Raw genomic sequence first — 23,163 nt, 5'->3', positions numbered from 1 at the left:
AAATGAGCCCTGGGCATGGGGCATGGATTGCTCCACAGTGGAGCCTGTGTCGTCAAGCTCTTAATGAGACAAGAGGACTCTGCATTCCTCACCTTTTATCTGCAAACCAACATGGACACTTGTCATAGTTTCTTTACTTGTCCTGGTGTGAGGAAGGGTAGATATGTGCTAGCTACAGTCCATGAATGAAGGAGGAGGAGGGTGGGGAAGGAGGAGGAGTAAGGGAAGGGGAAAGGCGAGGAGGAGAGCCTCAAGGACACAAGACTGTCCCAGAAGAGGGCAGTCAGAACTTTCTAGAAGCCCAGAAAGCTTGTCTTGGGGACCTCTTTGGACATGCCTCAGGCCACCACCACACCCTGGCTATCTCTATTTCTGTCGCTGCAATGGGGACATCTGCTGTGAAAGTATTATCAGTGGCTGGGAAGGACAAGTTCAGTTCCTCAAGTAATTAGTCGGTTTGCCGGGGGCTAGGGCAGCTTGTTGAGAACTCAGGTCCTTAAAAAACTAACCAATCAACAAATAAAAAGAAACTTCTATAAATTAAATTCTTATTGACTTCAACCAGTAAGTGTTCCAGTCAGATTAAAAACAAAAAACAAAAAACACAGCACTTTTATATCTTGTCTTTCCCTCACTGCATTGCTCTTCATGATCCAGACCAACCAGTCTTTCTTCTTAATAGTGGAAAATTCCTTTGAGGGGGGCCTTTCTGCCTGGGTAGGCACTTCCTGTTGTCCAATTACAGGATTAAAGCAACCACAGCTCTGCCCAGCCAGAGTGACTGAGAACCTGTCTCTTCCCATTTCCCCAAATTGAGTCTGCTTCCCGGCTGGCAGTGTTCTCTCTGCTCCTCCTTAGCAGCTGCTCTGTCTTCCTTGGAAGGAGGTCTCTGTTGGAAGAGATCCTCATGTACTGCTGACTGTGATAGCTGACCCTTGGAAAGAGGGTGAAGGAACTCCTGGGTGTAAATGCTATTATGTAACTGTCAGGTTTGCTCAAACTATAAAGCTGGGCTTCCTAGCAGGGGCTTTGGATGGTGGCAACTGTTTGCATATTTTTCTCCATGACTTCACTGGAGGGTTCTGACAGTCTGGCCAACACAGATCATGGAGGCAGCACATCATTCCCTGTACTTGGCATCTGTGAGATCCGAGTCCCAATCTCAGCTGGAGAGAAAAAGAATGGTAGGTTTCCATCCAGAAAGCACTGGCATTCCTATGACCCATATTGCTGTATAGCTCTCCAGAGAGGTGATATGCTGGTGGGCCTCCATCATGAGTAGTTGCAATAACCTTGGCTCGTAGACCCTTTACTTCTGCGGGCTCTGGGACAGTGGGTATAAAGATACAAGTTCAGGAAGGCCGAGGAAGAAACTATATTGTTCATAGCCTCTTGTATTTTTTGCTTGTTTCTCTTTTTAAGATATATTTCCAATTTATTAAGATTATCTTTAATGTGTATTGGTGTTTTGCTTGCATTTATGTCTGTATAAGGGTGCCAGATGCCCCCACAACTGGAGTTACAGACAGTTGTAGACTTCCATGTGGTTTGGGGGATTGAACCCAGGTTCTCTGGAAGAACAGCCAATGTTCTTAATGGATGAGCAAGCACCTTGATAGCTTGTTTCTTGAGACAGGGTCTTTCTAGCCCTGAACTCTTGATACTTCTCCTGTCTTAGCCCCTGAGTGCTGGAATTACATGTATGAGTCCTTGTGCCTGTCTAAATAAATTAATTCTTAAAATTAGTGGGACCCAGTACTAATACTGTGGATAGGACCCAGTATCTGATGCATTCAAAATAAGTACTTTTACCACTAAGCCATGTCCCCAAATTATTGTTTTGTATAGGAAAGAATATGAAGGAAGACTTCAAGGGCAACGGGTATTGGCAAGAACTTAAAACTGCTCTTTGACATAGTAGGAGCCAATGTGATCTTGTGTTTTGGTGGTTCAACATCTCTGCCTGCCTCATGTAACTCAGTAATAGCAGAACAGGGAGCCTTCGGCATGGATTCTTTGCTCTGAGGGGTTGGAGAGAACAGGCTGATGCTACAGGCACGCTGTCAAGGCGGTGCTGAAGGGACAGCGCCCGACTGAAGGATGTTTGGGACTGCAGCCTGGACCAGAGTTCTCCCCAGCTGGAGTTGGGTTATCTTGTGCATCTGAATTTTTCCACCATCCTCCTCTGGAATCTCGTTAATGCAGTTGGCAAATATGGCCTGAGCCTGTAAGCTTTCCCCATCTAGTTTTAAATAAAATGAAATTCCTGTTGCTTGCTTAACTGGGTATACATGACCCACTTGCCTTGATCTTGGGGAGGCCAGCCGAATGCTGGTAACTGAGCTGCTGACAGTGCATGTCCCACAGGTGTGCAAGTCGTAGTATTAAAAAAAAAATTAATGAGCCAGATTCCTGGGAAGACATCTTAAGCAGAGGAGGGAGGGAGTTATAAGCCACAATGAAAGAGTCACTTTCTAGCACCTTCTGAAATTTAGCAAAGCTGTTGGTATGCACAACATTTGTAGAGACAGAGATCTTGGGAATGCAGAGATCTCTACACCAACTTCACACTCCTATGAGCTTTCCCATTTTGTGTGTGTGTGTGTGTGTGTGTGTGTGTGTGTATGTGTGTTGGGTGTGTGCGTCACAGTGCCTAGAGCAGAATCCTTGCCCACCTCCAGGCTTACTGAACCAACTGGACCTGGTTAAGGGAGGCGGTACCAGCATGGCCCACCCAGTCAGAAGAGGCTTTGAGGTACAAGGGGGGAAAATTGCTGTCCACTCCCTTGTGTGGGCTGGCTTTACCATCACCTCTGGGTCATTTTTCATTCAAGTCTTTGTAAAATAACTGTAAGTTTTTATAAGTCGGGTTGGATAGAGAGCTCAGTAGTTAAGAACACTGACTGCTCTTACCAGAAAGTTTGTGGGCTAATGACTCATAACAATTTCAAGAGTGTGTCCCCATTTTCCCCTCAAAAGAGTAGTCTGCTGATGTTATGGAACTCTAGAGAACCTTGAACCTTGTCTTCCTCTCAGTGCCTCCTCTTGGAACACATTTCCTTCCTAGGGAACCAGAACCTTTTATCCCTCAGGGCTATGACTCGACCCCATCCCCAGACAGAATTTCTCTGTGTGCTCTGGCTGTCCTGGGACTCTCTCTGTAGACTTGGCTGGTCTCGAACTCACAGAGGTCTGCCTGCCTCTGCCTCCCAAGTGCTGGGATTAAAGGTTTGCACCACCACTGCCTGGTTGGGGCTCTGATTGTCCCAGGAGGATGGATAGAATGAGCTAGGCCCTTCCCAGTTGCTGTCTATGAACTGTTATCACTTAGTTATTTTAAAAATACTATTTTGAGATTTGTTTATTTTTACGTTATGTTTTGCCTGCATGTATATATGAGTACCACATGTTTGCAGTGCCCAAGAAGGCCACAAGAGGTCATTGCATTCTCTGGTACTGGAGTTAAGTTTCTTAATGTGGGTACTGGGAACCAAACCCAGGTCTTTTCGAAGAGCAGTCAGTGCTCTTAACTACTGAGCTCTCTATCTGACCCGACTTATAAAAACTTACAGTTATTTTACAAAGACATGAATGAAAGATGACCCAGAGGTGATGGTAAAGCCAGCCCGCACAAGGGAGTGGACAGCAATTTCCCCCCCTTGTACCTCAAAACCTCTTCTGACTGGTGGGCCATGCTGGTGCCTCCTCCCTTAACCAGGTCCAGTTGGTTCAGTAAGCCTGGAGGTGGGCAAGGATTCTGCTCTAGGCACTGTTCTGGCTGCCCTTAGAGAACCTGTATAAACTTCCCTGCATACCTAGAGGAAGTGCTGGGCCTTCCTCAAGGCAGGCTCTCTTGGTGCTAAAAGCCAAGATCTGGGTGGGCTAAATCTTTTACTCAGAACTTGACAATGGCCAAAGGTGTCCACTCCAGGTCAACTCAGGTGCTTTGCCTTTCTCAGAGGTGACAGCAGGGCTGGGCTCCCCCTCAAGGATCACCGGACTAGGAGAGCGGGAAGGGTTGTCCACTGAGGCAATACACCTGGACCTGCTCTCCCTGCCTGCCACTACAATGGCGTCGTAGGGGTTAAGGCGGGCGGGGCGGGGCGGCGGGAGGAGTCCTCGCGGAAGCGGGCCAGGCACCGAGGCGCGCGCGGAGCTGGGTGGCCGCAGCGTCCCCGCGCGCGGCCGGGCCAGGTAGGAACGCAGAGCCGCAGCCACCTCGGCCATGCGGCTGCCGGACCGCAGGCCTGGGCTGGGGCCCGCGCCACCCCCCGCGCGCCGCCCCCGCTGAGCCCGCGCCCGATAGGGCGCCGCAGGCACCATGGTGCAGAAGTCGCGCAACGGTGGTGTGTACCCCGGCACCAGCGGGGAAAAGAAGCTCAAGGTGGGCTTCGTGGGGCTGGACCCCGGCGCGCCCGACTCCACTCGCGACGGCGCGCTACTCATCGCGGGCTCCGAGGCCCCCAAGCGCGGCAGCGTTCTGAGCAAGCCGCGGACCGGCGGCGCAGGAGCCGGGAAGCCCCCGAAGCGCAACGCCTTCTACCGCAAGCTGCAGAATTTCCTCTACAACGTGCTAGAGCGGCCCCGCGGCTGGGCGTTCATCTACCACGCCTACGTGTAAGTGGCCCGCGAGGTGGTGAGCGGTGGGCCTGGCGAAACCCTGGCCGGGCCGCGGGTTGATTGCAGGCGCAGCTGCGGTGCACTGAGGGGCCCTAGTGTGCGTGTCCGCGCGCGCGCATGGTTCGCGTCGTGGGCGTGGGGTTTGGGTCGTGGCACTGCAGTCTCGGGTTAAAGCAAAGGACAGGGATTGGAGAGTGACTTTGGAGATCCTTCTGGAGTCAGGGACTGTTTTACTTGGGGGGGGGGGTTGTTACGGCCGCTAGGTTGGGTTGTACCAGCCCTTCCCCCGCAGGACGGGATGTACTGCCTCCCCAGCCCCCCTCAGCCCGAGAGGCCCCTCCCCACGGCCCGCAGCGCGGAACAAAGGGCCGGCTAGGAGGGAGGGCGGCTCAGCTCTAAGTCTGAACTCATTCGCCCCTCTGCATCCCCGTGAGGTCTCTCTGACATCCAAGTAGGGGCAGTGAAGAGGACTGGCCTCTTCTCAGCCATCCTCCTAACCTCTTGCTATCTCTCTGAGCTTCCGGGTTGCAGAAATGGGGAGGGGACCTAACATCACATCACCTCAGCCCTGGACTGAGGGCAGTTGCCTGTACCCATCTCCGGAGGCCCACTCTTCCTGTTCCTTACACTCTAGTCCCTTTGCACCTGCTGATGATCTACACATTCTGGGCTCTAGATCCCTGAGAGGAGACGACTGTTATTCCCCAGCACTGCCAGCTTTGGGCCTGAAAGGGGCTGCTCCTGTCCCCAAGTCTGGGACTCCTTCTGGGGCAGAGCCAGCAAGGGTCAAACCCTGTTCCATGTACACATATGTGTGTGTTAGTATGCATAACCTCCCAGTGCAAGGACGCTGGCTCTCCTATTCCAGTAGAACCAGGGACAGAGGAGGAACACTAAGACTCGGCCATTTTGTATGAGAAGCATTTGGGGATGGGAGTGAGACCCATGTTCAGGAAAAGTATCGAGGTGCCCACCTGTCCTGTCCTTGGCAGGATAAGTGTCCCATGAGTGGGCCTGAGAGTATTCTGCATATGATGAGGATAGGTTTGGGAACAGGGAAAGGACCATAGAAGGAAATTCCTGGATGCCTGCAGAATGATGTCCTGGGGGTAGCCACAACCTATGTGGTATATGTGTTCCTGTGGATAGTCCTGAAATTCTCCAAGGCAAAGATTTCACCAGTAAGGCTGTCCAAGGGGAGCAGCCTGTAGTGTCAGCCCCCACCCCCTCCAGAGAGGTGAATTTGATTTTTCCCTTGCCCAGGGTCCTGCGTTTTTCTTTACTCCAAGGAAGAGTCCATGTGTCCCTAATGGTCCTTCTGTTGTAGCCACCATCTCCTTGCCTGTCTTGGGGCCCAAACATTTCTACTATGGCTGGCTGTAGATACCCAGCCAGGTCCTGTGTCCACAGGGCTGGGTGTGGATGCCCAGGCTGGAAGCATTATCTAGGAATCTTTGGGGGGGGGGAGGGGTCTGTAGCTTCTATGAGGCCCTGTTCTATCCCTAAGTCTGACTATTCACTCTCTCTGTTTCTGCTGCCTGCATCCTGTTCCCTAAAAGTAGAAGCATCTGGAGCTCAAGGGTCCAGTGTGGAAGTCCCTTGCTTTATGGGATCTGTGCCCCCTCCCCATCTACATTACCTACCTTAGAGCCTCTTGCAGTGTCCCAGTCTTTAGGGTTTAAACCATGAAGACATACAGCTTGCTGCAGGTCCCTTGGCTTCTATACTTTGTGGCTGGGTCTTGCAGGGAGATGCCTTGGGATTGGGGGCAGGAGGGAGAACATTGAAGAAGAACAGATTCTCTGGTTGCTAACTCAGGGCTAGACACAGTGTTTAGTCCCAGAACCCCGTTCATCAGTAAGGTGGTAACAGTTACTCCTGGCTTCCTGGACTTTGTGAAGGCCAACTGATATCTTCCAGGATGCCTATTGATTCCATTGTGAAAGGTGACATATCTCTGATGTCTTTATTGCTCATGACCAATGCCCCCAGTTTCCAGGCATGGAATCCTTCACACCGATCTTTGTCTAATTTAGGATGTTCAATAGCCTGAGATTCCTGAGTACATGGCAAACCCTTGTGTAGACTACTGGCCAGCATGACTGGGCCACGGTATGTGTTAGGGAGTGTTTAGTTAATTCATTAGTTAGCAAGGATGACACAGACCCTCCTGAGGCCAGGTAGCTGGTGGGGAATAGATCCAAGGCTCATAGAAGTTGGGTCTCTCATTTAAGCAGTATTGGGTTTTCCCGGGCCACTTTCCTTCTTCCTTTCGCTATTAAAGCCTGGTTTGTGAGATGCCCAGACATACCAGCCTCTTGGCCAGTCCTGCTGGATCTCTGAAGGCCAGCTACTGCCCAGAGTCAGGAGGTGGCCACTCTTGGTTTGGACCTTGGTAGACAAGGTCAGACTCACTGGCCACAGGGCTCTTCAGCTTGCCTTTTACAAAGCAAGGCCATTATGGACTGCTATGGAGAGATGTTTTCAGAAATATCTCTGCACTCCATCTGGAGGTCACCCAGAAAGAGTCATTTGAACTACTCAGTCCCTGCCACTCCCTGCCAAGGGTGAGCCACAGCGAAGACAAATCTAGGCAGAGGTGGGAGTATTATGGGGGCCTTAGAGGAGTCATGTTCATCTGATGTGCTCAAGAGAGCTGAGTGGGAGCTCCAAGTAGCTCAGGGACCTAGGGAAAGGTTGCTGGGTTATGACGCGCCTACCATATGCTAGACTTACTGCCTGTTGGCTGGAGGAACATGATGAGGAAACTGAGGCTGAAAAGGTTTTCCTGTCTAAACTGAAAGGTAGCCTGCCTTACAGCTGAGAGCTGAGAGTGTGGACAACTTGTTCTATCCAACATCCATGCCAATGGACAGCTAGAAAGGCATAGCATTTGAAAGAACTAAATGGGAAACCAAGTCATGGGAGTTGTATTTTGGGTTTTGGGTTTACCCATAGCTCAGCTCTTTGGACTGACCACCAAGGTCCTTCTGTCCTTGTAGAGGCCTTAGGAGCTCCACAATCATTGCCACAGTCTGTCCAGGCAGGTGTCACCTCCCATTTCACAGAAAAAGCAGCATCCAGGACTACGACCTTGTTCAAAGCTGTTTTAGTGCTTTGGACCCAGATATGCCTCCTTCCCCCAAAAGAAAGGTGGTCTAGGCTGCTTTGCAGCTCCTTCTCATCTCTCTTAATTGCGTTTAGCTCTGAGGCTGGTAAGAGCCATGGAAGTTGGAGTAGGTGGGTCATTTGAGGAGTAGGTACAGGCCTGGTCCACATCTGAGGCAGACAGGAGAGGTGGTCACTTGGAGTACCGAGGTATGGTCTCTGACTTATGGTATGTGGCAGTGATCAGGAGAAGAACCCCGATCACTGAATGGTGGCATGTGCACAGCTTCTCTCAAGTAGCAGGCCTTCCTATTGCCTCATTGATCGAGATTCAGAGAATCTTATGGAAGTTTCCCAAAAGATGGAAATACCTCAGAGAGTTGTGGTTTCCAGGGAAACCTATGTTTCTCACAGGGCTTGTCCACCTTCCCAGGCCTGCTCAGTTTCTAGCCCTCACTGATAACTTAAAGGGCACTGTAGAGATAGAACAATTGCAGTCCCTTTGCCCTGGTTATGTGCAGAGTAACTCTTTAAGCATCCTTGCATCTGTAAGGAAAGGATGGATTAGCAACTAGGCATGGAGAGTTCTGGGCAGGGTGGCAGATGAGAACAGAGAAATCTCATTTTTATGGATTCCAGCATGAGTCGGATATGTAATCCATCTTATGGAGACTTAGAAGGACACACAGCTTATCAACAGCCTGGAGAACTTTGACATGGAGACTACTAGGTACCAGGAGAGCTCCCAGATGCTGGTCTTGATTCTGAAATGACTTGGTTCTGGAGTGCTTCTGAGGAGCCAGTGACAATGTCTGATAGTACAGTGGTGGGGCCTCTAGTGTCTTCTAATGAGAAAGATACACAGGATTTTGTAAATCTTCATGATCTTGGCTACTCCAGTGTGCCCTGTGTGAGGTGTTCTGACCCCCCTGTTAGTGAGAAAACGGGGCTGGTGTGGTCCTCAGCACCTCTTAGTGTGAGCAGTGAGTCCACCACTCACTGTAAGGTTGAATTTAGGGAAATGGGAGAGTCCCTAGGACTAAGGGCTCTTTTGAGTACTCTGTGGAGGGTACTAACAGCTGTATTTGAGCATATGAATCCTGAATTGACACATAAAAGGATGGGGAAAGGATATGGCGTGTGCTCTGAACCATCTGTACATCCCTGCAGTTGGATGGAAGGGTTGGTCCTGGCCCTGATCCTGGTCATATCCTTTAAAGGCTGAAGTGACATTAGAGGGCCCCATTTTGGAAGGAGAGTGAGCTCTGATCTGGCAGCTGCTGTCCCTTGGTAAGGCAAAGTTGATAAAGAGCAATGCTTCTTTTCAGGGACCTTGGTTTTGGTTTTCTGAGACAGGGTTTCTCTGTGTAGTCCTAGCTGTCCTGGAACTCACTCTGTAGACCAGGCTGATCTCAAACTCAGAAATCCGCCTGCCTCTGTCTCCCAAGTGCTGGGATTAAACCCATTTCTTACTATTACAAATAGTGCTGAGCAGGGCCTTGGTGGCCCGTGCCTTTAATTCCAGTAATTGGGAGGTAGAAGCAGGCGGATCTTTATGAGTTTGAGGCCAGCTTGGTCTACAGGGTGAATTCCAGGATTATCAGGGCTACCCAGAGAAATCCTATCTCAAAAAACAAACAAACAAACAAACAAAAACAAAAATAAAACCAACCAAACAAGCAAAAACCAACCAACAGACCCCCACAAAACCAAATACTGCTGAATAAAGAAGATTGCCTTTGTGCTATAGCTGCTGGAGGTGGGGTTGGCAGGGGATTCTTGTTACCTCTTAGGGGTGAAGAATGGCAGAGTTTGGGACTGACTGAGGGCTCTGGATGGGCCTGCTTCCATTGATTAGCTCCAGAATCTGAACTCCAGTTTTCAGACTCTGGTTTCCTTGTTCATAATATGTGAGTGTGACGTTCCTGGCTGGGTGCGGATTTGAGTCACTAGACACAAAGATTTGTAAGTGCTGATGTTCACTGGCTTGTGCTGCCTGAGGTTTTGCAGAGTAAGACCTTATCTCCAGTGGGGTATGGAAGTCTTGGGACTATGGCTGGCCCAGCTGTAGACAGTGTCTCTTAACTTCCTGTTCATCAGTCAATCCTTAGACAAAGCCTCAGGATACCGTCTGTACCTTGATCTTGGCAAGATGATTTGGGCCACTGTTTTAACAGGAGACACAGGTTTAGAAGGTTTAGACATGAGTTATGAGTGTCAGAAGCTTGCCAGTGGGCCAGCTCCAAGAGTACCAGCTGTTTTCCTAGAACCATGAGTTTTTGTGTTGATTGGCATTTTAAGTTTTCTTCCTCTGTGGAACTGAGTAACACGTGTGACAGAACCCTAAAGGTTGGGTGCTGAGAGGAATGATTTTGGATTGAAAAATACAGTGTGCAGGTTTTTACTGGTAAGCCCCTCAGACTGCAGGAGAACTGCTGAGCAAGCTCTGTAGACATCTGGTTTCTACCCAGACATGGATGAGTTGGTTGGCTCCCTTCACAGTGAGCACTGTCCTCTGTGTGTGGATGCCTGCCAAGCACGGCCCTTTCCCTTTCATGGCTGGAACTGGGCTTTGCTTTCAGACAACAATTTGCTGACAGCTCCAGGAGCTTCTTCAAACAGCGCTTCACTCACAGTGACGCACCAGGCACCAAGCCGTCATTTGGAGGAGGAAACCAAGTAGCATCTGTCCAACTGCCTAACAACAGCAGAAGCAGTTTATCTGATTTGAGATGAAATGCACAGTGGCGGTGGTGGTGGTGGTGGTGGTGGTTGTGGTGGCAGCAGTGGCATTGAATAAACCCGTGACTGTCCCCAAAGATCAGTTTGGCAGTGACTCATGGTTGTCATGTGCCTGCCCAGCCTGTACAACTAGGCCTTCCACTGGGGTCTCTGTATGAAGTGAACTCCAATTTCTGCTTTCTTGCTGACTTTTTTTTTATAGTTCTCAGAACCCCAGGTGTGTCCTGTAAGCAGGTGCTGTACTTCATGTCTGTGCTTCCAGGGCTAGGTCTTGCGAACAACTGTCTAGTGTGGAGATCTGCTCAGGATTACTGCCTTGTGGGGGACTGAGGGCAACAGGAATCCTCCCGGCATCTGCATGATCTCTTTTTTATTGCATGTGTGCAGGTTTATGTGTGCATGTGTATAGAGGCCAATGGTCAACCTTATTTGCTGTTGATCAGGAGCTATATCCATCTTGCTTTTTGAGACAGGGTCTTTCTCACTTGGCTTTCACTAGTTTGTCTAGGCCTTCTCAGTGCTGGGATAACAGACGTGTACATCACACCTGGCTTTTTAAATATAAGTACCGGGGATCAAACTCAGGTCCTCATGCATGTGTGTCAAGGACTTTACCAACTGAGCTGTCTCTCAACCTCAATTTTATTCTCTCATTCATTCCTGGAACCACCCAAGGGAAGGGACCTAGTGGAAGAGGCTCTAGAGGGACACTCTGAGAAGGATTTGGGCTCTTGAACTATATAGGAGGCTGCCTGCGTTCACTCCGGTTGAGCAGATGGTCTTTGGTCTGGGAATACAGACCCACCAAGGAGAAGCTCTTAGCATGTTCCCTGATCATACATCCCCGTCCATCTTTAGTTAGCTGAAGGGAGTGGCTGCTAGGGCCATCAGAGCCTTTGTAGAGGAAGTGAGGATTCTGGGACAATGGCTTCTTTGTGTGGAAAAAGGAGGCAGGGTGTGTTCCAGATACACTCTCAGTTGTCTTTGGGCTGTGTTGGGTGTCCAGCTGGGACAAAATTAGGTCTTCCATTTCTTTTCTGATATTGGAAATAATTTTGTGAACACCCAGCAGGGCTATTATTCTAGAATGTTCTAGTGGGGATTGCTTGAAAACTGCCAAGGTTCCTTGATGATCTCTTAGGTGTCACCAACCTCCACGGTATCACTCATGAAATTCCTCCTTTCCCCGTAGAGAGGGGCTGTCCTTGCTCCAGGGTCTGCCTGATCTCTGGCCCCTTTCAAGAGCCAGCCACTTTGTTCTGTGCTGGAGACTTTGTAGGGCTACTACTACTTTTCTGCTTTGACTTGGAAAGACACTGGCTGGTGAGTATGAGGCAGGGGCCAACTTCTTCAGGGGCCCCAAGTTGGGGAAACAAGAAAGGAATGAAACATTTTTGGAAAGCCCATACAGAAGAATCTATGTTGATGGACAGTGCCATGAGTTGGGGGGACTCTGAGCTGGATGTAGTGGTGCTGAGTGATACCTGGAGGAGGCACACCAAGGGTCTGTGGGGCACCAGGGTTGGTGGGAGACCTTGGATGTCCCATTTACTTTATTTTTTGAAAACTTTATTCATACATACCGGGTGTCCTGGTCATATGCATTCCTCGTCCTTCTGTTTCCCTCCTCAACTATCTTCTCTACTTCATGTCCTCTCTTTTTATTTTGTCTTTAATCTTTAGATTTATTTTTTACCTTATTTTGAGAAAAGATCTTACCATATAACCCTGGGTTGCCTAGAACTTGATATATATACCAGGCTGCCCTCAAACTCACAGAAATCTGCCTGCCTGTACCTCCCCAGTGGTGAGAACCACCACACTTAGCTATTTTGTTTTTTAGAACTCACTGAATATAATTAGTATGGCCTTTAACGCATGGGTGTGGGGTTATCCACTAGGGCATGGACAACCTACCAGTTCCCACCTTCCAAAGACAAATGACTCTCCTCAGCTGTGGATGGAACCGTAGGAGCCTCTCCATCTTCCATGTTGGAATTATTAACTGGCTTGATCTAGTTCATGTATTGTGAGTTCATGTCTAAGGTACATTTAATAACCTTCTTCTCCATCACCCAAGCCTTACATACTTTCTTCTGTTTTCTCTTCCTCAATGTTCCTTGAACATTGATGTGTGTGTGTGTGTGTGTGTGTGTATGGTTATTAGAACATTCTTCCTTCCAGAATGGGTAAACTTCACATAAAACACACATACAGAAGACATGCCAGAGGTTACCTGGGGATATATGAGATGATTTGCTGTGCAGTGATTCCCCAGGCTGGCCTCCTCCTCCTCCTCCTCCTCCTCCTCCTCCTCCTCCTCCTTCTTCTTCTTCTTCTCCTTCTCCTTCCTTCTCCTTCTCCTCCTCCTCCTTCTCCTCCTCCTCCTTCTCCTCCTTCTTCTCCTCCTTCTTCTGTTACTACTAAAGATTTATTTATTTTATGTATGAGTACACTGTAACTGTCTTCAGACACACCAGAAGAGGGCGCCAGATCCCATTACAGATGGTTGTGAGCCACCATGTGGTTGCTGGGAGTTGAACTAAGGTCCTCGGAAAGAGCAGTCAGTGCTCTTACCTGCTGAGCCATCTCTCCAGCCTGGCTTCTCTCTCCTTGAGCTGTTATTTATGCACATTCCCAGGGTGCATTGTAGGCCACCATAGAATCTATACTAGTCATACACTTGCCAACTGTGCCTTGCCAGTTCTGATGTTTTCCTGTGCTGGGTATGGGGGAGGTGCTCAGGTCTCATTTTCAGGCCCACTGCAGGGAATGCTCCACATCCTAATGGGTGAGAAGGGTTCCTTGCTGATGGAAATGAAGGACATATCTGAGATCTCACCACTGCCAGCATTGCTACTGTGAGGTTCCCAGATGTCTTAACACACACTTCTGAGCTGTAGAAGATATTGCAAGAAGCTTTTTGACTGCTGCAAAAATGTCCTCATCCAGGACATTATTTCTCCTCAGGCTAGATATACAGATATTGGTGCTTGCTCTTTATTGCATTTGTAGAAAGCCTCTGGTGGGAGAAACACGAGGAGCAAAGGTCTGGGACTATGCTTGTCACCCCTCCTATTCAGGTGGCCAGCAGAGAAGAAGGCCTGCTACTCTTGGGGAGGAGGAGGTAGGAGTTTCTGTATTCCTGGAATTGGGAAGGGACAAGGAAAGGTTAGTTTGTTTCTGTGGTGCTGACCATGGTCCTGGACTCAGGTGCACAGCGGTATTTTCTTGTAAGGGAAAAGCTCCACGGTGTGATTGCTGCTCCCACCTTCTCACGAGATGAGGCTTGGGCTACCTTTGCTAGCCTTGGAAGGGGCAAGAGCTTGGGGAGTTATTTCTAGAGGGTTCTAGGGATTGTGGGACAAAGACACGGGTAGGTTTCCATCTTCCTGGGTCAGCAGGAGAAAAAATTTTTTTCTCCGAGATGGTGCTCCGTGACACCTTGTTAAATTACCCAAGTGCTGGATTCTAGCATGCAGAAGGAAATTGCGTGGGCAGACAGCTCTGCAGGCGCTGGTATGACCAGCTTGCTTTGTCTCTTACAGAAGCACTTGGTTATGGATAGTATTTCTTTTTATTACATTTCCAATGCAGGAAATTGGGGAAATGCTGGAAAACAAAAGGTGTATTTGTGCCTCCAGTTGATTTCCATACCTCTGTTTTTTGTCTGATTTCTCTCCCCTGTTCACAGCATACTGGGATTTCCTTACAGATCAGCTGTTCTGCAATGTGTCTTGTCCTATAGGCCATTGGCACTCCATCTAGTTTACTTGGGAACACTCAGTTTGGGATAGTGTCTGAGTGAGTATTCTGTAAGCCTGTATGTCTACATATACCTTTGTTCACAGGAATGTCCTGCTCAGGAGGGCCATTTCTGCAGTATGTGCTTCTGATTGTGGGCCTGTCTCTTGTTATGCTCATCCAGATCATTAGGAAAGCTGGTGAGGAGCAAGGGTAGCCCAGGAGAGGCTCATATCAAGAAAAGGTCCTGTTTAAGGGGTGAGCTCTCTATTATTGGAGCTGTGCACAACTGAGAGAGTATTTAGAAATGATCAGGAATTAATGCTGTGGGATTTGAGGCCAGACCAGGAGCACAGCTTGGGCAGGAGGCATGGGCATGCCTGTCCATCAAATGTGGGATAGTGGATGGGGAGGCCTGTGAGCTACTCTGTCAGGAGAGCCATTGTTGGGGTACCCTGAACACCTCCTGAGCCATGAAAAAAAATAGAGGTTCACACTCAGGAGGGGAGAGGTTCTATTGTGAGCTTTCATCCCAGTAGCTAGGGGAAAGTGTTTCTTTTACTAGGGCTCCTATATGTTACTAATAGCCTTCAAAACTGCAAGGTGGGGCCTATAGGGGAGGAGGTCAGGTTAAGTCCAAGAATATCTGTGTTGGGGGCTGTGTGTCAGGTAACAGCAGAGGAGAGGAGAGCCTGGGCATGAAAGGGAGGGGACTCGTACTGACCATGGACAGCACCATCTCAATGGTGGACGAGGGCGTGTCCTGAAAGGGGTGATACCCAGCTCACAGTTGTTGAGGTTTTTTTCATGAGCTGGAAACACCGTATTTATACTCAAGCCTTCCCAGAGAGACTGCGTTGGTCTTGCCCCAGAGGCCTTAGAAAACACCCTTTATCTTTATCTCCATTTTCTCAGGATGGCTCCATGGACCCAGTGCTCATGGGCTGGAGAATCTCTGGGTACAGTGTATGCAGGCTGTCTTGCAAAGACATCCCAAGGCATAGAGGAAACATTGCTTAGAGCATAGATGTAATGACACTGGAGAAATAGTTTACTCTGCCAGGGAGGCAGAGTATTGTCTTTTAAAATTGAGATGAAATTCTCCCAGCATAGCCCTAGCCATTTAGAGTAAATAAATTAGTGGTAGTTCTTACAAGTACGCATGTGGCCATCAGTAGTATTCTGTAGCATCAAGGACACCTGTCTCTTCAAGGACACAGGTGTGGGGATGGACTCCTGGGCATTGGAGAGGGCAGAGCAGATGAGGCTGTGTCCTCACTGAAAGTGAGCATGCCTGAGGAAGGAGAGTCTGAAGAAGAGATGGCCTTGGGCTGTGTGAATAGAAGGAAACTCTACTAACAGGTATCAGAAGGAGGTGTGCTAAAGCCCCGAGGATGAGAAAGAGCAGAAAAGGGAGAAAGAAAAACAGCTAGGTATACCAGATATGGCCAGGCTCTTAGGGCACAGGGGCCAGCATAGAGCTGCAAGCAGGGCAGATGTAAGCTGACTGCCGTTTCCACCACAGCTCTCTGGCCGCTCCTGGGATTAAGATGGGACCGGTTTCCTATGGTTTCCGTGGGATTCACAGTTGACTGGAATGGGGCATACTGAAGAAGGGAAGGGCCAAGATAAATGTTTGGGAGACAGTAAAGGATGCTAGATTGGCAGCTCTGAGCCTGCAGTATGGCTGCCTTCTTAGATGGTTCAACAGGCAGGGATGCAGTGTAGGCCTGGTGTGGCCTGGGACAGTCCTACCTGATGTAGACTGGGTGCTGTCCAGCACCCGTGATGATTAATGGAAATAAATTAACCTCATGGAACTTTAGTCCCCAGAGAACTTATGTAGGAGGTGCCAGGTCATGAGGTGGTACCTGGGAAGGGCTCTCCCTGTGCTGAGCTGGCGGGTTCCTGCCCAGCTGAGCCCTTCATGGTCTCAGGCTGGGCACCTGTGCCTGTAGCAGATACCTAGCCTTTCTGGGGGAGGCCTCATGGTGTCTATAGCAGCTATTAAGGCTGGCAGCCCTTGTGAGTCTTGGGCTTCTGATGGAGTACAGAGCTAGATGGTATTGTGTGTGGATGAGTCAGAAAGAAGAAGCTCCAGACCTCTCTAGCACCTTCCATCCTTGAGATAACCTTTGTTGGCCATCCTGTGACCCATAGTGTGGGTGCGAATTCCCTTGAGAATACCTCCTGACTGTGGTGTTTGGAGATGGAGACAAGATAGGGGCTAGCTAAGGCCATCTGGGGAAGCCTCAAATGCTGAATCAGCAACAGAGTCTCTAAGGACTTAGGGCTTCCTGAGCTATATAGTCTGTCAGAGTCTGAGGTATTTTCTGAGCATTTGGTGTGTACTGGGCCTTGTCTGTCTCCCCTGAGCCACTTTCTTTCACATGCCCAGGGCCTTATGGATGGTACTAGGTTGGGCAGAGGGCCTCCACTGTGACAGACAAGCCAATACTGCCCCCAGGGTGAGGGGACTCATTCCAGCTGAGAGTTCCTTAGATGGCATGTGGCTTCTGTTCTGTCTAGGCCCAGGGGATGTACAACTGTGTGTGACTTTTTTTTATTAGAAGCAGCCATCAGCAGCCTAGCTCTGCTTCACTCCTGACATTGGAGGAGGCAGTAGGTCCTGGCAGCAGAACAGTTTATTAGGGGGAGAAATTAGATTCCAGGTTACAGCGCTGGCTGTGTCTAATGGACGAGGCGGCAGTAGGTCCTTGGGGAGCCATGTGTGATCTTAACCAGAGGGGATGTGTATGGTCTCACTCTAGTTCCCCTCTTCAGGCTCTACTGTACTCCAGGCCCTAAGCTGAAAAGGCCCAACATTATAGGAATGGGGATTATTCTGGTTGGGCAGATTTCTGCAGGGGTTCATGTGTGGACGTACAATATCCTCCTGTGGATAGGGTTCTTACACAAGGTAGTTTTGCCTGCTCTGGCTGGATCCTGCATGGGCCATGCAAATGGCCCAGAGCCCCTCTCTTCCCATTTGTAAGTAGTGGCAGAACAGTTTTCTGCCTTTAGGGTCACCACACCCCTGACATGAAATAGGCAAGTAGAGACCTTAAGCCTGTGGAACCAGATTTCGGTAGTCTAAGAGTTGTGATCAGGGCTGGGATCTGTGATTACCTAGTTTCTTTTACTGTTATGTTGTTAGAATTCTTGTTTGTTGTTGTTGTTGTTATTACTAAACACGCATTGGGATGGTGAACCCTGGCTTGCTCAAGTCAGCCTTTGGGTCAGGAGCCAGGCAGAAGTGTGTTCCCAGGGTCTGAGAGTGAGACATCTGGTGTGTGAAGCAGGATTGGAAGGGGATGACAGTGTCTTTTTTGTTTTGTTTTGTTTTTCTAGAAGAGAAAGATTCCCTGTTATAAGACTGAGGGGGCAGGAGGAAGAAAAAGGCAGAAGGAAAGGAATATCTCCTTGGCGTGGCAGCCTTCCTGGCATGCACACCCAAACCTGTGCCCTTTACATCTCAACATAGGCTGGCACCAGCTGTTGCTGACTGTTATGGACCTGACTGAGGGCTCTCTGAACCTGCATCCTTGCCCCCAAGGATCGAGAGTTCCCTCCCATGAAGTACTTCTTGCAGCTAGATGTAGATAGTGGAGCTCTAAGTCTCCCTGTGGCATCTTGCAATTTGGACCTGGATGTGCTTCTAGATACAGAACAGTTCCATTGCAAGCTCCATCTCTAGAAGACTCTCCCCATGCCAGGGTGGGTTGCCAAGGACTGTCTGAGGTCCCTGCCTTGCTCCTCTCTGGCTCTTGGAATCTGGGGCTGGGGACCAGCTGCTTGTGATGTTGGTCTCCTTGGCAACTGCTACCAGGGAAGCCTCCTGAAGTTGAATTTATTATCATAATTAGCTCTGAAACCCCTTGTTGTAATTCTGGAGCTGCAGAAAAACCAGCCATATTCTTGCTGCCGGCTTCTTGTCCTTTCTGAGCCTACAGGCTTAGCATCTGCTGGGATGGAGACTGTGAGAAAGGCCTCTTATCATCCAAGGCTTGTAGGGAGATGTAGCCAAGCCCCAGAGCTGAGGATGTCTCATGGCCTGGGACCCCTAAAACTGCTTCTCCTATGACCCCCCCCCCGAGTTCCAATTGTTGAAGAAAAATGCTGAATTCCAAGTCTGAATATTTTGTTACAGGGGCAATTCCTCTGATGGCCAGGCCTGTTTCAGTGTATGGTTCCAGGCCTCTCTGAATACTGGTGGCCATGCTGGATGAACATTCCCCGGGTTTCCATCCTCCCCCAGAAGGGAAGAAGGTGATTTTTGGTTCCCCATTGCAATTACCACGAGTGTCAAGAAACACAACACACAGCATGGCAGGACAGGAAGTGAGGGTATAAGCTTTCCTAGAATGGTTTCTGCCTGTGACTGAGAGTGACCTCTGACACATGATGGCTCAGCCTGGAGGAGGCTAGCTTTGAGTAGGGGCCAGATCTGAGGGTGACCTCCTGTTCTCCTGTTATTTGTACCTCGAGGCTGCCGGCCTGTGAAATGCCCACAGTGTGGAGGCTAGATGCTAGGGAAGCATGTTGTACACCTCCTGAGGATACATGGTAGGAAGTGACAGAATCCTACCAGCCTTCTAAAGCCCCAATAACCCCTCCTCATCTCTAAAGTGGACATGAGTATGGGATGTTCTGAGGTGCTTACAGATGGTCAGACTGTTGTCTTGGGCCTGGAGGTGTGGCTAGCCTAGGTCCCCTCTCCTTGGAGGCCTCCTGCCTAGGGAGGAGCCTGGTCACACAGCCTGAGCTCCTTCCTGTTTCTGAGCTTCCAGGATCAGCGTGGGCGCTACTCTTCCTGCATGTCCCTTGCAGCCTCCCCTGCACCAGCCTTCCTGGAGGGGGCCATCTGCTCTGTCTGTTCTGAAAACTTAAAAAACAAACCGTGGAGCGGAGGAGCCATGGTGGCGCTTTCTGGAAGCTGCGGGAGTGGCAGGGCTCCAGAGTGGCTTTCCTCTGTACAGTGGATGGCACACAGCCTGTTGGCTTCGTGAGAGTGTTCTGGGGAACAAGGTTCCTCTTCCCTCAAGATTACTCACTGGCCTTGTAATTTCCAGGTAATCAGGGCCACATTCAAAAATGCCTTCAGAATGTTCTGAGATGCTTGATCAGAGACCCTTAGGAATAAAACTGAGAGGGCCTGGTCAACTGGCACCTTGGCCCTCAGTTGTTTTTAATTAAATTTATTTATATATTTGGTGTGTGTGGGCATGCATGTGTTTTCAGGCAGGCATGAACATATGTGTCAAGTTGATTTCTCCTTCCATCATATGGATCTCAGGGATTGAACTCAGGTCATCCGGTTTAGTGGCAAACTCCTTTTCCTGCTGAGCTATCTTGTTGGCTCAGCTCCAGTGTTTTTAACATAAAGGAATACATTGTAGCGTGGTGGGCTGGGCTTTCTGGACTAACTGTGGATACTCTATTTTTGAGGTCTATCCCTATAATTCTGTCCCTGATCCTGAATTCTATGTTGCCCAGGTCTAGCACATGCTCACTCTTACCAAACCTTTTTTTTTTTTTAAGATTCATTTATTATATGTACACTGTAGCTGTCTTCAGACAGCCAGGAGAGGATGCCAGATCTCATTACAGATGGTCGTGAGCCACCATGTGGTTGCTGGGATTTGAACTCAGGACCTTTTGAAGAGCAGTCAGTGCTCTTAACCGCTGAGCCATCTCTCCAGTCCCCACCAAACCTTTTTTTCTGTTTAAAACAAAACAAAACAAAACAAACAAAACAAAACAAAACCCACCTTCCCTGCTTCTCTCTTAGTCAAGCCTGCTCCTCCTGACTCAGCAGGGTCCAGCCTCAGGAAACCCTCTTTGGGGAAGCCTCCTGTGGGCTCCTGCCTTTCCTTGTGGGTTAAGCCAGTCCTGGCACACTTTCTGCTATAGGAACCTTCAGTATTTCTCATGGTTTTATCACTAATCCAGGTCCTTATCAGGGCTGGGAATCAATCCCCCACCCTCCTTTCCATTCCTTCCTTGCTGAGCAAGTTGAGAGAAGATACCCCAAACAGTCAGAATTAGTGCTGAAGGCAAACGAGATGTCTTTTCTTCCTTCCCTCTCTCTCTCCTGTTTTTTTTTTCAGGGCTCAGTTAATTGAATAAATTGGCTAACGAGCAAAGGAAATTAATTGCAGTTTTGAAATGTGACCGTGGCTTTGTGCTGTTCTGATTGTGCCAGCAGTCAGTCACTGCTGCCACTGCCTCTGTTTGAGAACTCAGAAGCTTGAGACTCTGGTGTTGGATGGTCTTAGGAGCCACAGACCTGGGACTTATGCCCAGGAAGATTGTCGGGTCTGTGCATCTCTTAGGGCCAGTGTTGTTGTAGGTTTAGCTGAGGCTGAGGCTGAGAACCCTGGTGACAGATGCTCTCTGAATGCTGCTGGCTACCAGTTGCTGTGGGCTGATTTAAGCTGGAACACACAATGAGGGACCCTGACGCATCCTTAGCTCTTGTCAGGGAGACATTGTCTTGACTTTTGACTGGTGATTTGAGTGATAGGCATTGTCTCATCTCGAGCACCAGATGGTCCTCTGTTTGCCTCTTGGAGTTCCCTTTCAGTTTTCGAACTCCGTACTTTGTGTCTCTCTCTTGGCACAGGGAGTTAGACCCTTACCATCCTCCTGGGCTGGATATACTGCTGGCATATTGTACAGACCCTGGCATGGTGTATTCACTGGCTTACATGAGCCTTCCAGGTACCTGTTATTTTGAGAGTAGGGCAGCTAGGTCCTAGGTGGGTGTTGGTGAGGTCAGTGTTGGGTAATGGAGACATTTTGTTAATTCTTCTTCTTTTTTTAAATTTAATTTAGTTACTTCACATCCTGACTGCAGCTTCCCCTCCCTCCTCTCCTCCCAGTCCTTTCCTATCACCTCCCCATCCTCCCATCTACTCCTCCCTTTCTCCTCAGAACCCACCTTGGCATATCTAGTTGTAGTAAGATTAGGCACATCTTCTCTTGAGGCTAGAGAAGGCAGTCCAGTTAGGGGAAAGGGATCCAAAGGCAGGTGACATAGTCAGAGATAGCGCCTGCTCCAGCTGTTAGGAGTCCCACATGAAGACCAAGCTGCATGACAGTTACATACGTGCAGAGGGCCTAGCTCCATCCCATGCATGCTCTCTAGTTGGTGGTTCAGTCTCTACAAACCACTGTGGACTCAGGTCAGTTGACTCTAGGTTTTCTTGTGGTGTCCTGGACCCTTATGACTCCTTCGATCCTTCCTCCCCCTCTTCCACAGGATTCCCCAAGCTCTGCCTAAGGTTTGCCTGTGGGTTTGTGTATCTGTTTCCATCAGATGATGGGTAAAGCCTCTCTGATGACAGTTACACTAGGCTCCTGCCTACAAGAATAGCACAATCATATTAATCATATCAGGGATGGGCTCTCTCTCATAGCATGATGGGTCTCAAGCTGTATCAGTCACTGGCTTGCCATTCCCTCAATTTCTGTTCCATCTTTACCCCAGCATGTCTTGTAAGCAGGAAGAATAGTGGGTTGAAGGTTTTGTAGCTGAGGTGGTGTCCCAATCCCTCCATTGGAAGTCTTACCTGGTGATAGGCATGGCTGTTTTGGGTTCCATATCCCCTATTGCTAGGAGTCTTAGCTACTAGAGTCACCCTCATAGATTCCTGGGAGTTTCTAGCTCATCCCAGAGATGCTTCACCCCAACTCTAGTTTTTGATGGAAACATTTTCTGATAGTACTTGGCCCTAAATCTCTACCTATAGTGGTCCTAGAACATCGTCAGGGCCTTCTGCTTTGACAACTAAGTTAGCTGGAATGCCCAGGCATCTGGCTGAGTCCTCCTGTCCCTTCCTTACCGATGAAAGCCAGTTGTATATATCAGCAAGACTGTGCTAGTATTCCCCACCAGCCAAGCCCAGGTTTTGGTGTTGCTATGTTTTCAGATGTGATGGACACTTTAGTCGGTCACCATAGCACAGGAGATTGTCTACACTGTTTGGGTACTTGAAATAATGGAGAGTGGAGATGGGATTGGCCTCGGGGCCCTCTGTGGTGATGGAAGCCTGCTGAATTGGGGATGGGATAGTAAGTGTCTATGAGTAAGACCTACATCAGGTCCATTGGGCTCAGTTTGCCAGGTGGATGCCTGCTGATAACACAGTGTGGATATATTCACTGGTAGGTACCAGGCTCCATCAATGAAGTGCTTGGACTGCTGTTACCTTCCTGATGGGAATGTGGAACATGGACCTTAAGGGTCTAAGGCTGCCAGACTGGTGGCCTTGGGCTTTTCACCCAGACTGCGGGCTACTGGGCCTGCATACTGTATGCTGTTTCCTTTAAGGACATGGAGCCCAGCTTTGGGGGTTCAGAGTTCTCATGAGTGCTGGGATTGATAAGTATGCATCACCATGCTTGGCTTATTCTCTGCTGGCTGCTAAACCCAGGAAATTGTGTATTCTAGGCACGTACTGTGCCAACTAAACAGGATCCCTAGCTCCTTGTTTTCCTGCCCATGTCTCATTCATTGTGGCTTGTCTGAAAGGGAAGGGCCAGGGCCAGGTAGAAAGTAGACACAGCACCGTTATGGTGAGTAGTGAGCTTGGAGCAAGACCTACCCTACTCACAACCTAGAAAAGTCAGAGGTCTCGATTATGCAGGAGCAGAATCCAATGTACTGTCTTCAGCAGTGGGTTTTATCATCTGCAGCTCCAGAGGTGCAGGCGCAGCTGGTCATGATTGCTCAGCTGGCATCAGCTAGCCAGGCTTTTACCCATGAGCTAGCAAGGGGGGCATGTTCTCACAGACAACACCCTGGGCCTGCCGCAGAGGATATCAAAGAATGGCAAGAGGAAAATGGTGACCTAACTGGTGGGGACAGTGGTCAGTTCCACACATTAGGTGGAGAGAGAGATTTGTGTGAGTTTTGACGATAACGGGACTGCTGGCAGGCGGGGG

At 49.2% G+C, this 23,163-nt stretch overlaps 1 protein-coding gene across 4 annotated transcripts in view; it reads left to right on the top strand.

Annotated features, from left to right (window-relative positions):
- The first annotated feature begins 4,160 nt into the window (after positions 1–4,160).
- Positions 4,161–23,163, top strand: part of Kcnq2 (potassium voltage-gated channel subfamily Q member 2) — a 60,011-nt gene continuing 41,008 nt past the window's right edge. For all 4 annotated transcript variants that reach the window (XM_052184562.1, XM_052184561.1, XM_052184563.1 and 1 more), the window contains exon 1: positions 4,161–4,617. In XM_052184562.1, coding sequence (XP_052040522.1) covers positions 4,322–4,617 — 296 coding nt within the window. In that variant the 5' untranslated portion in view covers positions 4,161–4,321. The remainder of the gene's footprint in view (positions 4,618–23,163) is intronic.

This window comes from Apodemus sylvaticus, chromosome 5 (assembly GCF_947179515.1).
Source record: "Apodemus sylvaticus chromosome 5, mApoSyl1.1, whole genome shotgun sequence".
Classification (NCBI taxonomy): domain Eukaryota; kingdom Metazoa; phylum Chordata; class Mammalia; order Rodentia; family Muridae; genus Apodemus; species Apodemus sylvaticus.
This window is presented reverse-complemented; position numbering and strand designations above follow the sequence as displayed.